At 40.9% G+C, this 14721-nt stretch overlaps 1 protein-coding gene across 1 annotated transcript in view; it reads right to left on the reverse strand.

The window, feature by feature from the left end:
- Window positions 1-12386: 12386 nt before the first annotated feature.
- Window positions 12387-14721, reverse strand: part of LOC117179347 (pre-mRNA-processing factor 40 homolog B) — a 48825-nt gene continuing 46490 nt past the window's right edge. Inside the window, exon 8 of the mRNA XM_033371035.1 lies at window positions 12387-12410. Within this exon, the coding sequence (XP_033226926.1) occupies window positions 12387-12410 (24 nt within the window). The remainder of the gene's footprint in view (window positions 12411-14721) is intronic.

Below are 14721 nucleotides of genomic sequence, written 5' to 3' on the forward strand. Positions count from 1 at the left end.
GGATGGATTAAGAGGAGAATTTATGCAGAGTATGTGGATACGAAATGGAGTCATGGGCACATGTATTAGAGAGATGTACTGGAGAGGAAAAGGGACAGTTGAGTGTGGATGAGTGTGTAAGATGGATCTTGGATGGTAGTGGATAGGGAGTGATGTGGATGAAGAAATTGGAAGAAGTAAGGGAAAGCAAGGGAGTATGGCATACCCCAACGGGTGATCCTGGAAAGGGACAGTAAAAAGCGAAAATTGTTCTCAATATCGTGGAAAATACATTTTTTTATGGTAAGAGGAAACGGAAGCCCTGGAAGCTCACTCATTATAAGAATTAATGTCACTACTGTTACTATTTGTTTATCCTACGTAATGCGAAAGAGTAGAATATAAGTAGTAGTTAAGTTAAACTAAGGATGGAATTGTAAATATATGTACAGGGAGCGAAGGCCCTCAAACCCGTAAAGGGAGAGATTAAATACATACATACATACAGACATACATACATACATACATACATACATACATACATACATACATACATACATACATATTGTGCATAGAAAAATGTCAATCAAAGAGGAAAATAATTATTTAAAGAATATTCTATTTTTGTTGCAATTATTTTTAAAGCGCTTTTTACAAAATTGAAAAAATAAAATAAAACAGTGTGATTTTATAGAATATTGCTAGAAATTCTTTTAAAAAACGCTTCGTAATACCAAAATTTTTAGTAGTCTAAATAGTATTTTCAAAACTTATATTTCCCGTGAACAAACTAAATTGTTCTTTTTTACATTAGAAACATTTTGGTGAAATAAAAATCGTATGGAGAAAGAAAAAAACTTAAATTTTATAAATTGGAATACATTATTTCTTGGAAAAATCTGTTTAATTATTTTTTCATACAGGGCGATAGTCTACGCGGGAGAAAATCCATTGCGCCAGAAAATTAAAACATTAACAGTTTATTAAATAATTTTTCAAGTGATCTAAAACTTTCCAGAAAACTTTCTTGAACCTTCTTGAACAACCCACTGGGCACCAAGTTTGGCGACGTCTTTACGACATCGTTACGACATATTTACGATAACTTTACGACATCCTATGTCCATGTCGTTAAAGTGTCTTTACGATATCGTAAATAAGTCGCATGATCCTACGATGTCTTTACGACATCGTAAAGACAGCGAAACGACATGGACATAGGATGTCTTAAAGTTGTTGTAAAGATTTCGTAACGATGTCGTAAAGACGTCGCCAAATTTTGTGCCCACTGGAAACTTTCTCGCTGACAAGTTTTCGCTTGCTCAAAGTTCGCTCGACTCCCGAATCGCTGGAAGTTGTTTGTGCACGAATTATGCAACGTCTCAGAAAAAAATTATTAAAATTTTTTTTAATAAACATTTTGAACTTTCGCTTACGTCATCGGTAGAAGAACATGATAATGCATATTTCTGTTCAGTTTTATTACAAATCATTGAAAACTGCCCATTTCTTTGCGAGTTGAAGTGAGAAAATTCAAAATATTGTAATCAGAGAAAAAATTATTTTTTCGTAAATAATTCAAAAAATAAAAAAAGTACAATTTTTTTACAAGGAGAAAAAGATGCGTCATTAAATTTTCATTGGAAATATATATCTTAAAAAATAAAATTCGAGTCTTTATTTTCAAGTGGTCAGTGGCCTCCCCACTCCAGAAAAATAATTCTGTATCTCCTTTTTGCTTCCGAAGCCTCAATTGTGGAGCCGAATTGGGAGCACTCCCACTAATTGACAGAAAGAGAGCGCGCGAATGCGCATCAATTCAACTTGTTGACATGGTTGGATTAAAATGCCCTGAAAAAGGATTATGTGATTGATAATTGTAAATTGTGTGGTGTCTGTCGAAAACGGGACCTGTTTGGTTAAATATTGCTGGAAGTTTGTTACCAGTTGAACCTCTGAACTTTGAACATGGACAGGTATGGTGTTTGTACAATTGAATATTCACTTTGGGACCGTAATTAACATCTGCTAAGTGGAAAATGCTAAACTGCTGCTGAATGGTGTGTGTCAGGCCAGTATATTGTTTGTAAACATAAGAGGCTTAGAAAATTTCCGGCGGCTAAATCGAAGGAAGAAGCCTCTTTAGAGGTTAACCCAATGTCAGATTCAAATAAGCACATCAACCTGAATATCTTCCCCGACGGTTGAGCTTTTACCTTTGCTTCACTTGCTATCTCAATCCATTTGCTGCGATTTGCCTATTTTCCTGTCCTGTTACTCTGATTTCCTTGTAACTCCCTAATATTTAGGGTTGTCACCAAGCTGGAATTTAACCGGCCAGTCAGAATTTTTGGTCTAAGGCCGCTTGCCGATCGCATCCCCGACCGGTCCTATACAAGGCCGGAAAAACTAACATAAATTCCAAAGCTTCTTGAGATGGATGTTCACAGCGCAATATGAAATCATAGCAGGGTGTTCATAGCGCAATATGACGTAAGCACTGATCATAAGAAGATTTACTTTAACCGAATATTTTGGGAACAGACATTGTAGCTTCCTTTCTAGATCTTGATACCACTCTTCCTTTACCTTCTCCTTGGCAGTGATGTTTTAATCGGCCGACGCCGAGAATTCCATCACGAATGTCGTTCGTCTCTCGAAGTTTTAGAGAACGATGGCAGGCATCGAGTATACAACGGAGTCTGTTGTCCGAAAATCGTACTTCCACAAAATTTGGCAGCTCTTGTTTTGGACAACTGACTCAACATTTGAATAAATTAAGTTGAAAAATACAATATATTTCAATTTCGCGCGCTTCGCACTTCCACTCCTGTCCTCCCTTATTCGATATCCCTACCCCTGCCTGCCCTTTAGCTATCATTCGAAAAAGAGCGGAAAAACCATGAGAAAAAAGTGGCAACTCTACTAATATTCCCGCTTATTGTTTTTGGCTTTTTCTTTCCTCTTCCTAAAAATGAACCTACGTTAGGACTGTGGTGTTTTACGTTTCCTTTTCTTTCTATCTCTCTTATTGGATTTTTCTTTATTATAGGTTTGGGCTACCATGGAGGGGGTTCACCTGAATCTGTAAGTAGGGCGGGTACCGATTCCGATTATAATCACAAATGCTTGCCGCGAATTTTTGACATTCATGATAGGTTGAGGGGGGTTAATGAGCAATTGTGATCTAACCTAGTAAAGTCGCAGTGTTAATTGGGCTTTTTTTCAAAGGTTTTCTTCTGACCTCGACGCTATGACTCGCCACACCCCGGTACGGCATGGGGGCCTCGGATGACGTGGCGGCTTGGGAGCTCAGGAGCAACGTCGGTACGCAAGGTCGCGGTGCGGGAAATCTTCAGGATGATGCTGATGAGGCTCGAGCTCCCTCAAATACGGCGCAACCCCCTCGTAACTCTTCTTCTCCTTCCCGTGGCGGGCGCAGCATGGACAGAGTCAAGAGAAGGCGAGGCTCTTTTATTCCCTCTCATGAGGGGGGCCTCAAGGAGCTGCGAATCGCATCGGTTAATGAGAACCAGATAGTGGAGGGTCTTTCGAAATCATTGCAGGCAGTGAGGCTGGCGGGTCCGGGTAGTCAATCCCAGTCAAACTTGTACGAGAGTGGTCAGGGGCAGAATTTGGCGATGGGCAAGTCTAGCCCTATCCAACCCCTTTAGAGAGCATGGGCGGTCGCTCATGTAGCCTAACAAGAGGATGCCAGGGATCCGCGGGAAAAATATCCGGAAAACTTTCTTTAGTGGATCGAGCCGGGGTTGTTCCCCCCTCCTGTTATATTCGGAGTTATCACCCCCACCTTACTGGTGTTTCTTAAAAGCACGACTGTGGGGAAAATTGTGGGTTTGTACGATCCCTGGGAACTTTCGGGTAGGGTCGACAATGTCCTCTCAGGCCCCTGTCAAATCTTCAGGAACGAGAAAAACCGGGTTAAAATTTTCTGGACATCTGGGCCTGAAGCGAACATTCTGGTTCTCTCTCCGGAACTCAAGGAGATGGGGTACAATGTTTACATCCCTCCTTTCTGTTAGTTAATAAGGCATTCGCTAATAAAGTTCTTATCAGGTACTCGATTCGAGAAATTGCCCAGAGAATTTCTTCAAAAGCTATGGAAGGGATAATATCGATTAGACGAAGGAAAAATAACGAAGGCTCGCTAAGTGAAAGGGTGGAATTCGTTTCTTCTTCCTCTGAAATTTTTTTTAATATTATGATTTCCAACTATACATTTAATTTAACTCTTGTGATCACACCCTCGAAAAGGTGTTTTTTCTGTCAGAGATTTAGACATGCATCGGATCAGTGCAGGGCTTCTCGCTCGATCTGTGAGTTCTATGCGGGATTTCATAAGACGAAGAGCTGCCAAAACAGACTCAAACCCCCTATCTGCTTAAATTGTCACGGCCAGCACTTGGCTTCATCGCATGACTGCTCGATCTACACTTATGAATTTGAGGTCATAAGATACTGCTTCTGGAAGGACTGTTGGTATGACGAAGTGGATAATAGGCTGGATGAGGCGGGCATCTCACGCCCCAGGGTCCGTGTAATTTCGACACCCTCACCAGATTTCTCTTCCTCTTCTCCCATTTCTTCTTCTCAGCGAGAAGAAGGACGGGCTGTGACTGGTAGTCGCCCTTCTAGTGTCTTTTCGCCTGTGCTGGACCTCTGCCTCGCCACTGCCAGAGTTCATTCAGGGACGTAGTTAACACCCTGCTTAAAATCCCGTATAGATTTCGGATAAATTCATCTGCACTTGTATGGAATTTGTCCTTAGTATGTCGGGAATCTACCCTGTTTCATCCGAGTTCCACCCGTGGAAATATTTTAGCTCCGAAATCAACCCGTATTTGTGCGGAAGCTGTCCGTATTGTAGAACCACAAATTATTGTTTATGAAGGGGAATCCGAAATTCGTCCGTTTCCGTCCGGATTTCATCCCCCCAAAAAATTTAATCCGAAATTAGCCCCCACCCCCCTCGAAATTCGTCCAAACTATAAAGTCTGAAATTATTGTTTGTAAAGGAGAATTCGATATTCGTCAATTTTTGTCTGGATTTTATCCTCAAAAAAATGTACTCCAAAATCAGTTCGCACATGTCCGGAATTTGTGTGCAGTATAAAATCTTAAAATTATTTTTTTCAAGTGGAATCCGAAATTTATTCGTGTTCTTCCGAATTGTATCAAAAAGAAAAAATTAGATCCTAAACCAGTCCGCACCTGTCCGGAATTCGTCCGTAGTATAAAATCTGAAAGTAGTTTTTCCAGGCGGAAGCCGACATGCATCCGCCTGGAATACTTAAAGTTATATTCGACTTAATTTCAGATTTGTCTTGAATTAATGATGTACCTGAATATAAGTGTGCAAACTATCTTGAATAAAGCACTAGCTTATCTTAAATAAGAAATCAGCATTTTTTTACTGAAATAAAGTGGTGTATCCTCCGAAGTTACAATATTCAGTTCTCAAAGTAAGTTAAGAGAAAACTGAAATAACCTGTAAGGCTTTCGTCACCTAAAATAAAGGAATATACCTTTCCTGAATTTAAGGTACGTACAACCTTGCATGACGTTACAGAACGCTTGCGCTACTATACAGCTCGTGGCCTTTTATTCTAGTCGCATCCTACTCCAATACTCCATGTTGCGATGGTCAGTGTCGGCTATGATACTATGTTTCTGTAATTCGTGGAGTTTTCGTTTCACGGATTTAAAAAAGTGCTGCAGCAAAATCAGTTCTAATTGTCATCCAATGTTTGTATTATTAAACGCATCAAAAGCATTAAATTATGACCAAACTTTTTACTTCGCAACGTGCGCGCCCTTTCAATAAAATACGGAACGCAATTGTCTGAAGATGTTGGACCACACCTACCCTCAATATACCATTTTTACCATTTTTTCTACTTTTCCTGTATTTTCTTACAAGTTTGAGGCCAACTTGTATATTTTCTAAAATGAATAACTATTATATAAGAACAGCTGAGGAGTGTCGGTAAGGCGTGAGAAATTTCTGGTTTTTAGTTAGAATATTACCCTTAATTTCAGTTCGGATAGTGTATCAACTTAAGTTTACACTAGCTTTCAGTATACATATATTCTTCATTGAAGAGCGAACATACCTGAATTTAAGGTCATGCCTCCCTGAATTTCAAATAGTCCCAACCTGAATTTCAGGAATCTAATTCCCTTAATTTAATGATCAAATGTAATTCTTAATTTCAGATCGCCTATACTTCTTTTTGTGACACCTTTAAATAAGCCGAATTTTCGACTAAAATTAAGTAGTTTTTTTTCTGTGTCGAAATAAGTTCGCATGTATCTAAATTATTCCGCACTATAAAAATTGAAATTAATTTTTTCATCCGCATGTATCCTGGCAAAAATTGAACATTAATTACACAGGCACACAAAAAAAAGTGATCTGTCCGGTAAACTACACTACCATATCTATATGTTTTTGGAATCGCTGATTTCGAATCCGGGGTCCAAATAACCCAATCAGGTCATAGTTTCCCAAAAAATTCGAAAAGAGACGTAAAAACGACTCAAACAGCGTTTTTTCGTGTATATTTTGTATAAAAACAAAAGATTTTCATGTCCGGATGACTTTACAATCATATCTATATGTCTTTTGGGTCACTGAATCTGAATCCGGGGTTCAAATAACCCAATCAGGTCATAGCTTCCCAAAAAATGCAAAAAGAGACGTAAAAATGAGGAAAACAGCGTTTTTTCTTGTATATTTTGTATAAAATTAAAAGAGTTTCATGTCCGGCCGACATTACAACCATATCTTTGTATCTTTTGGGTCGCTCAATCTGAATCTGGGGTTCCAATAGTCCCACCTGGGTGTTCCATGAGCATGATTCCCCTTGCCTAAAATTGTAGGATCTAAGAAAAATGAAACACTTTTTTTGGAAGAAGTTTTATTTACTTTCAGCATTACCCAGGAACAACGGCGTGGACGTAGTAAATTCTGTTCCCTTTGGGGTGCTGGATTAGCGTGAGTCCCCTTGCCTCTCACGTTATGGTGCTATATTAGCATGAGTCCTTTTGCCTTTCTAGATCGGGGTGCAGAATTAGCGTGAGTTCCCCTTGCCTCTCACGTTGGGGTGCTAGATTAGCGTGAGTCCCCTCGCCTCTCACGATTTTATTCGACAATATCGGACTCTTTTTTTTCAAAAGATCTACGGAGTGGGTGTTGCTTCCGTTTAGTTCCCTTTGAAACTTGATCTCGTTTTAATGACCAACAGTAGTCAGCCATCATATTAACATCCCAATGTCCCTGATGTCTACACTCTATCTCTTTGATGTCTTGGTAAAAACGTTCGCCTTGTTCTTTACTAAAATCTCCCAGATTCTTTGGAAACTTGTCAATGTGAGAATCAAGAAAATGGTGTTTCAAGTTCATTAGACAAACCAATTCACCAAAATTTGAAACCATATCAAAAACAATTTTTTTGTAATCTGCACTTTTGTGATTGCCTAAAAAATGTTCAACAACCATCTTAAAACTGAGACAGGCAGCCTTTTCAGTGTCTGTCATTTTTTTAATGAATTCCGGATCCCGCAACATTTTTCGTATTTGTGGTCCATTAAATACACCCGCTTTCAACTTCGCTTCGGAAAGTTGTGGAAATTGATTGCTCAAGTATAGAAAGCAATCACCGTCAATATCAAGAGCTTTGGCAAATTGCTTCATAAGACCAAGCCTGATATGAAGGGGTGGAATTAAAATATCTTTTGGATTGACTAAAGGTTTTTCAATTATGTTCAATTTTCCTACGTCAAATGATGTTCTTTTTGGCCATTTCTTTTTTTTATAATGCTTGATGCGATTTCTACTGTCCCATAAACACAAATAACAGGGTGTTTTTGTAAACCCTGATTGCTGTCCTAATAAAATCGCAAGAACTTTCAGATCTCCACACAATTTCCATTCATGCGTTGAGTAGTTAATTTTTTCCAGAAGAAGTTTAAGAGTACTATAGTCTTCTTTCAATTCCGTAGAATGTGCAACTGGAATTGGAGCATAAACATTAGTATTGTGCAGTAATACTGCTTTCAGGCTGCGCATGGAAGCGTCAATAAATAGTCTCCAATCTGCTGGTTTATAAATACCGGGTTTCATCTTTTCCATCAACCCATCAATATTATCACAGTACACTAATTTTCCCTTTTCATTAACTTCAGACTTAAAGTATTGTCTAAAACCTTTTTCTCTATTCCTACAAGAACTTATTTTTATTTTTTCAGCAAACAAATTTTTTTTCTTGAAAATGGAAACTAAATATTCCATACCATCTTTAGCAAGTCCTAGATCTCGTGCACAGTCATTAAATTCTGCCCACCTAAATAACTCTGGAGCACCACGGTTTTCGCTATGTGGAAGTTACTGTTCTTCATCTTCATCGTTGTATTCATCGTCATCATATTTAATACTGTCTTCGTCATAATCATCATATTTATCATTTTTCAGAATACTTTCGTCACTGTTACGATCAATTTCGTCATCGTTTTCAACCGTATGAGTCGTCTCTCTGCTCACTGACAATTTCCTGCAGGTTTTTGAAGTATCGTTATCTTCCACTGGTTTGTGACGCTAGATACATCAGCATATTTGACACTACCTTTATTTTTTCTATTTATTCCATTAAGATTGGCCATACAGAAGCAGCAGTCTTCCTCTCGCAAAGGTTGCCTCCATATCATTGGTTTTCTAATTTTGACTGTTTTTTTATTGCCTTCATTACTTTTGTAACGAGTAAGTGACTGAAAACATGCACCACAAACGTTATGAGGAACCCAGTTTTCAGTTTGGTTTTGGACTTTTATACCAAAATAGTCTTCATACATTGATATAAGGTCATCACTAGATGATCTACGATTTACTGGCACATCAAATTTGCCACATATATAGCAAAATGCATCTGAATTTTTTTGGCATTGATGTGCTTCAAAAGTAGTTGACTGGTTGGAATTAGTGTGCTGTTTACGTGCCATAACTGTTTGGATTGTTGGATCATTGTTATAGTTACCGGATATAAATAGCCACGCGAATATAAATCGCGCTCGATTTTATTTCTTGTTGTTTGATCTAAAAGCGATGAGCTGGAGACTTGAGCGAGCAGAGGGGCGTGGCCTAACGCGTGAAACTTCGACACCTTCCCTCTCAAGTGGAAGCTTCTGAGAAAACAGTTCTCGCACGAAAGCGTGACCTTGTATCTCTATTTCTTGCTGTATTTCACGGCAAAAGCTAGTTATTAGATGATGCCAACGCCGGTTCGCCGTGAGCATGTGGTGCTATACGAATTCATTTAGTTTTCGATGTTACAGTTCTTCTGTATTAAATTTCATATGTATCAATAATTTAAATAAATCTGGGTTTTTTGCCGTAAAAGGCTTTTATCCTATAATCAGTGCTTTTTATTTAAAATTCACCCCATTTTTCATATTAAAACCGAGAGTTTCAGGGCCGGGGTTCTTTAGTGTTTTCAGTTCCGCGATCATAAAATTAAACAAGTTGCCGAACCACTGGCTGCAAGGCAATTCAAAACAATTTAAGGGCGGCTGAAATGACGGGTGAGAATAGTACAACGAAAACCCCTGGTCGGAAACCATTGACGTGGCGGATATCACCCTATATTCATCCTTAAGGAAAATCTCAGTTGCGGTGGTTCATGCCCCTCCGGACTCTAAGGTCCCCTACGATACTTGGCTCACGCTGATCTCGAGAATCAGCGAGCATGGAAAAATCATATTGTGTGGGGATTTCAATGCCTACTCTCCTAGGTGGGGATCCTCCACACCTAATTACGTGGGTAGTCAATTATGCGCGGCGATTTTCGATTCCGGGCTGGTTGTTGATAGGGAGGTCACACAATTCATTCGAGATGTGAAATATCAGGCCTTTAGGACATTTCATGAATCCATGGACCCAGCCTCCAGTCTAAGCAAAATTTGGAGGACAGTTAAGGCTTTCCGCTCTCGCTCTATGTCTCCTAGAACCAACGTTATAACGGACGAGGAATCTGCTGTAGTCAGGGAGCTTCGGAAGGAATTGGCGCGCCCGGATATTCCCCCGCTAAAGGTGGAGCCAGTTCGAATCGTTGATGAGTCTTACTGTATGAAGATAGATTTCTGTTAGGAAGAATTCTCTGCAGCACTCTCGGCCTGTAGGGTGAAGTCGGCTCCAGGCGTTAAAATTTCCTATAGAAGGTCACGGAATAATGGCAATATTTTATTTTGCAACGGTAAAAAGTTTTAAAAAATATAAGACGTATAACGCCTGTTGACTACTACACTTCAAACGCATCGCCTGTAAGTAGCAGAAAACAGGCGTTATACGTCTTATATTTTTTTTAACTTGTTACTGTTGTAAACAAAAAACTATTACGATTATTCCGTGACCTTCTATAGGGAATTTTAACGTAGAATCCGAATTTCAACAATTCAAAAGTTGATTTTGTTGTTTTTTCGCGTTTTTTACAAAGGAACCGAATCGGGACCCAATGGGGTTTTTACGGATACTTTGTAGAGACTCCATTCGGTTTCTTCGGTCCGCCAGGGAGAAGAGACTGGAATATCTGGCGGATCATAATAACTGGTTGCCGGAATTCCAGTACGGATTCAGAAGGGGCAGGTCATCGATGGACTGTGTGGGGTCGCTAGTGGCAGATATTATGCTAACGTTTCGTCGGGGGAGGGGAACACTTGCCTCGGCCTCGGATATTAAAGGCTCGTTCAACTCCGTGCTCCCCGAGGTCTTAATTGATGGTCTGAGGGAGCTTGAAGTTCCTTCGAGGATCCTCAATGTTGTTTCCTTTCTGATTAGCAGCAGAAGATTATATTTTGCATCAGGTAATTGTGAGCCCATAACTTGTGGTGTGGGTGTTCCCCAGGGGTGTGTTATCTCTCTACTTCTCTTTGGGTTGGCAATAAGGCAGCTGGCAAACTTCCTACCGCCTAGGTCAGAAGGCTATGTATGTGGATCACGTATTGCTCTACGTAGCTTTGAAGAATGTCCGGTCGTCTAGGGGCTTACTGATGCAGGCACTCGAGTCTCTCCGTAGCTGGGGGAATTGGGTCTTTCGATCGCTGTGCCCAAGTGCCAACTGTGTCGTTTCTAGAGAGCTAGATTGGACTTGAGAGAGATTTCCCTGACTTCTGAGGAGACTGTTATACCTTGCCATCTACCCTCAAGTATTTAGGGGTTATACTAGATAGGCGTATGACCTGGATTTCTCATATTGAGAGCATAGCAGTCAAAGGTTCAAGGGCAATCAACATGCTGAGAGTGATCGCTAAGGTGACTTTAGGCGCATCCCCTCTACTGCTGCTTCTACTACCTCTTTTGTGCAAGTAAGGCAGCGCTTGAAAGGCTTGAACGGGTGCATCCGTCGAGGTGGCTCTGGGATGGCTGGGTTTACTTCTTGTTTGGATGCATCGCAAAAGCCCTCATCTTTTGATGAGGAGTGGGAGGATCTGTCGGCGGCTATTGCGGTGGACCTTGAGTTCGGTTCCGGGTTCAGGGACCTGACCTTCTCCCAGCGCTTATTCGAAGCTTTTGTGAGCGAAAGATATGCAGATGTGCTTAAGGTTTTTCAGATAAGTCGGTGAATCCTGGCGTGGGGTTTGCAGGATGTGGTTTCACGATTCTGCAATCTGAGCTGAGGTTTGGAGTGCGATTGGGGGATTTCGCATCCCCAACAACGAGCGAACTACACGACATATTCTATGCCCTTAAAAACTTTATGAAGAAGGAGCGACGGGATGCCATTATTTGCTCTGACTCTCGTTCTGCTTTAATCAATATAAGGGACAGATTTTTTTATTATGTGGGGCATTCACTTGTACGATTTATAGGGGATCGGATGACCGCGGCTTTACGTTGGGTGTCAATGTCAGATCGCGAGGTTGGCCTCTAGACTTCCATTCGTTGTTCAGAAAGGAATCCCGATGGCCGATCTTCGTCTAGTCTGTGAACGCGACTTCCGGGGCTGGTCCTTGCTGTGCTGGCCCTTTGGGGGACGAGGGGTTCTAGGGCAGACTACTTCTCTCATGTAAACGTCAAGACTCCTAGGCCGTAGTTCCAGGGTTGCAGTTTTCCGAGGCGCCTTATTGATTTGATCAGGAGGTTGCGCTCTGCGCATATATGCACAGGGGAGTATTTTGCGCGGATGGGGTGCAGTTTACCGTTAGGCTGCAAGTGTGGCGCTGAGGTCAGAAGCTTAGCACACCTCCTCCATCGGTTCCCGCGGTTGGCAGGGCTGCATTTTACCGCTATATTCAGCCCAACTGTAAAATCTCTGACAGAGCTAGGGCGTTTTTTTGGGGGTGTTCTAATTTAATAATATGATTATTTAAGTGGTGCTTTGGCCATGAGCTGGGTCCTATGTGGGGGTCTCCCTTCCTTCCTTATCCCTCTCGGATTTGGAGTGAGCGGGGACGTCTACAGCGGAAATCCATAGTCTGGCTCTGTGTGCCGTGCATATCAATGAGAGATACGATCTGTTTATCTGGAAGTGAACATTCCATGGTTAAGGTTGCTGCAATTAGCTGGATTAACTCCATTGGGACATTTCATTATTTATTGCATACATGACTTATTGAATCTAAGAGGCCACAAGCAAAGAACAAGAAGAACTCTATACATAGCCAGCCTCTCATCACCGAGAGTTGAAAATGGTCCATGTGTTGAAAACGGCCATGCGGCGGCGCTGGTAGTAACTTTGTTCTTTTTTCTAGTTGTTTTGACCGCTATGTGTCTTATGTCATACAGAGCCGTTACAAACTTATAAAAATGTATAAAGAAAACAGTGTATTTATATAACTATTGTGAAAATGACACGGTGAATTTTTCTAGTATTGTTTTCTGTTTTTTTTATCGAATTACTTCCACTAATTATGCCGATGTATATTACTCCGGTGTGAAAATCAGGTTATAAAAGTGAACTCAGAGAACACCCGAAGACCCCGAATAAAAGAGTTAGATTTTAGAAAAAATTTAAGTAAATTTACGAGATATTCAGAAGTGTTGAAACGATTCAAAAATAATCAAAACTTGTGAAGATTTTTTAAGAATTTTGTAAAATTTTAGCCACAACTACGTATCACGACCGTGAGATAGGTGGTTACAGTCTGTAAAGGAATCAATACGACGATCCAGTGAAAGCCTCGTGCACCCTAAGAACACGGAGCGACGCAAGGACTACCGCCTTCTACATTTTTCCCGCAAGTGTTTTAGCATATTTTTAACACGCAGGGATGCTTTTTAGGCCATTAGCAAGTGTCAGCTTGGCACCTCCAAGGGCGCCGATGATAAGGACGATTAGTTTAACAGAATATTCCGGGTACAATAGTTGCAACTCCCTAATACGGTCTCGATACCTCTCTTTTTTTTCATTCTCCTTGGTTATGATTTTTTTGTCAGCTGGTGCCGAAAATTCGATAACGAACATGGTTCGCTTCTCGAAGTCAAGAAGAACCATGTCAGGCCTCGAGTGTACAACAGAAACAATTGTCGAGAATATAAAGTTCCAGTATATGCGGCGCTTCCCATTCTCGACAATTGACTCGATTTCCCTAGGAGCATTTAGAGGAGCGATATTAAGGTTAATGCCGCAAGAGTGACAGAGATGGTAATAAAGCATTCTTAGTGCCGCATTGTGCCTTTGAATGTGGGTCGTTCCCGCGTGAGTTGGACAACTAGATAGTATGTGAGCTAAATGCTCGGGGTGTGCATGGCACGCCCTGCAGCTATCATCAGGAATGTCTTGACCCAAAATGTGGCGACGGTATGTTAATGTGGAAATGACATCGTCTTGGCATGCAAAAATGACACTCTCCGTACCAGACTTCAATCCGGGCGATTTAAGGAAAGCAAACGATAGCTCACAAGACATTGACTGATATTTCACATTTCTGTGGAAGATACCGTGCATCCTCTTATCGAGCTGTTCACGAAAGTTTTTCTCTTGTGCTTTTTTAATTCGGACTTTCAGGAGTGAGTACTCGAGATAGATAAGATTTGATGCATTTTGCTCACCCCTAATACTGAAGTCAAGTCCGAGTGTTTCAGCAGCCGCCTCCGCTGCTTTGTACAGAAATGCTCCTTTGCCCACTTCTTCGTGATTCCAGACCATTTTAAGAAGAGGGTCTCTTCCATTTGCAACTCTATGTGCTGTACCCAGAATAATCCTGTTGTGAAGACATTCAAGACTCAATATTCCGCGACCACCTTGACGGCGCGAGATGAACAGTCGTGGAACGGGAGACTTAAGATGCATGCTTTTGTTCATGTGCATAACCTTTCTTGTCCCGATATCAAGGGATCTGAGCTCGTTCTTCGTCCATGGAACTACTCCAAATGAATAGAGTACTACCGGGACGGCAAGCATGTTCGTTGCAGATACTTTGTTACTTGCCGACAATTCGGAAGACCAAATCTGTCGGATGAGACGTTTGTATCTGCTTCGGAGAGTGTCCTTTATAGATGTCACATCCTGAATGCGGCTCTGTGGCACGCCCAGGTATGTATAAATCTCTCCAGCGCAAAGGTGTCGTATAGGGCTTCTATCAACGAGCTCAGGATCTTCAGGGATGCCATTAAGTGTTCCTCGCTTGAAATAAATCTTGGCGCATTTGTCTAACCCAAATTCCATTCCAATTTCCTTAGTATATCGTTCGACAATCCCTAGAGCTAGATGTAGTTGCTCTTTGTTTTTA

Source organism: Belonocnema kinseyi, chromosome 1 (genome assembly GCF_010883055.1).
Source record: "Belonocnema kinseyi isolate 2016_QV_RU_SX_M_011 chromosome 1, B_treatae_v1, whole genome shotgun sequence".
Taxonomy (NCBI): Eukaryota; Metazoa; Arthropoda; class Insecta; order Hymenoptera; family Cynipidae; genus Belonocnema; species Belonocnema kinseyi.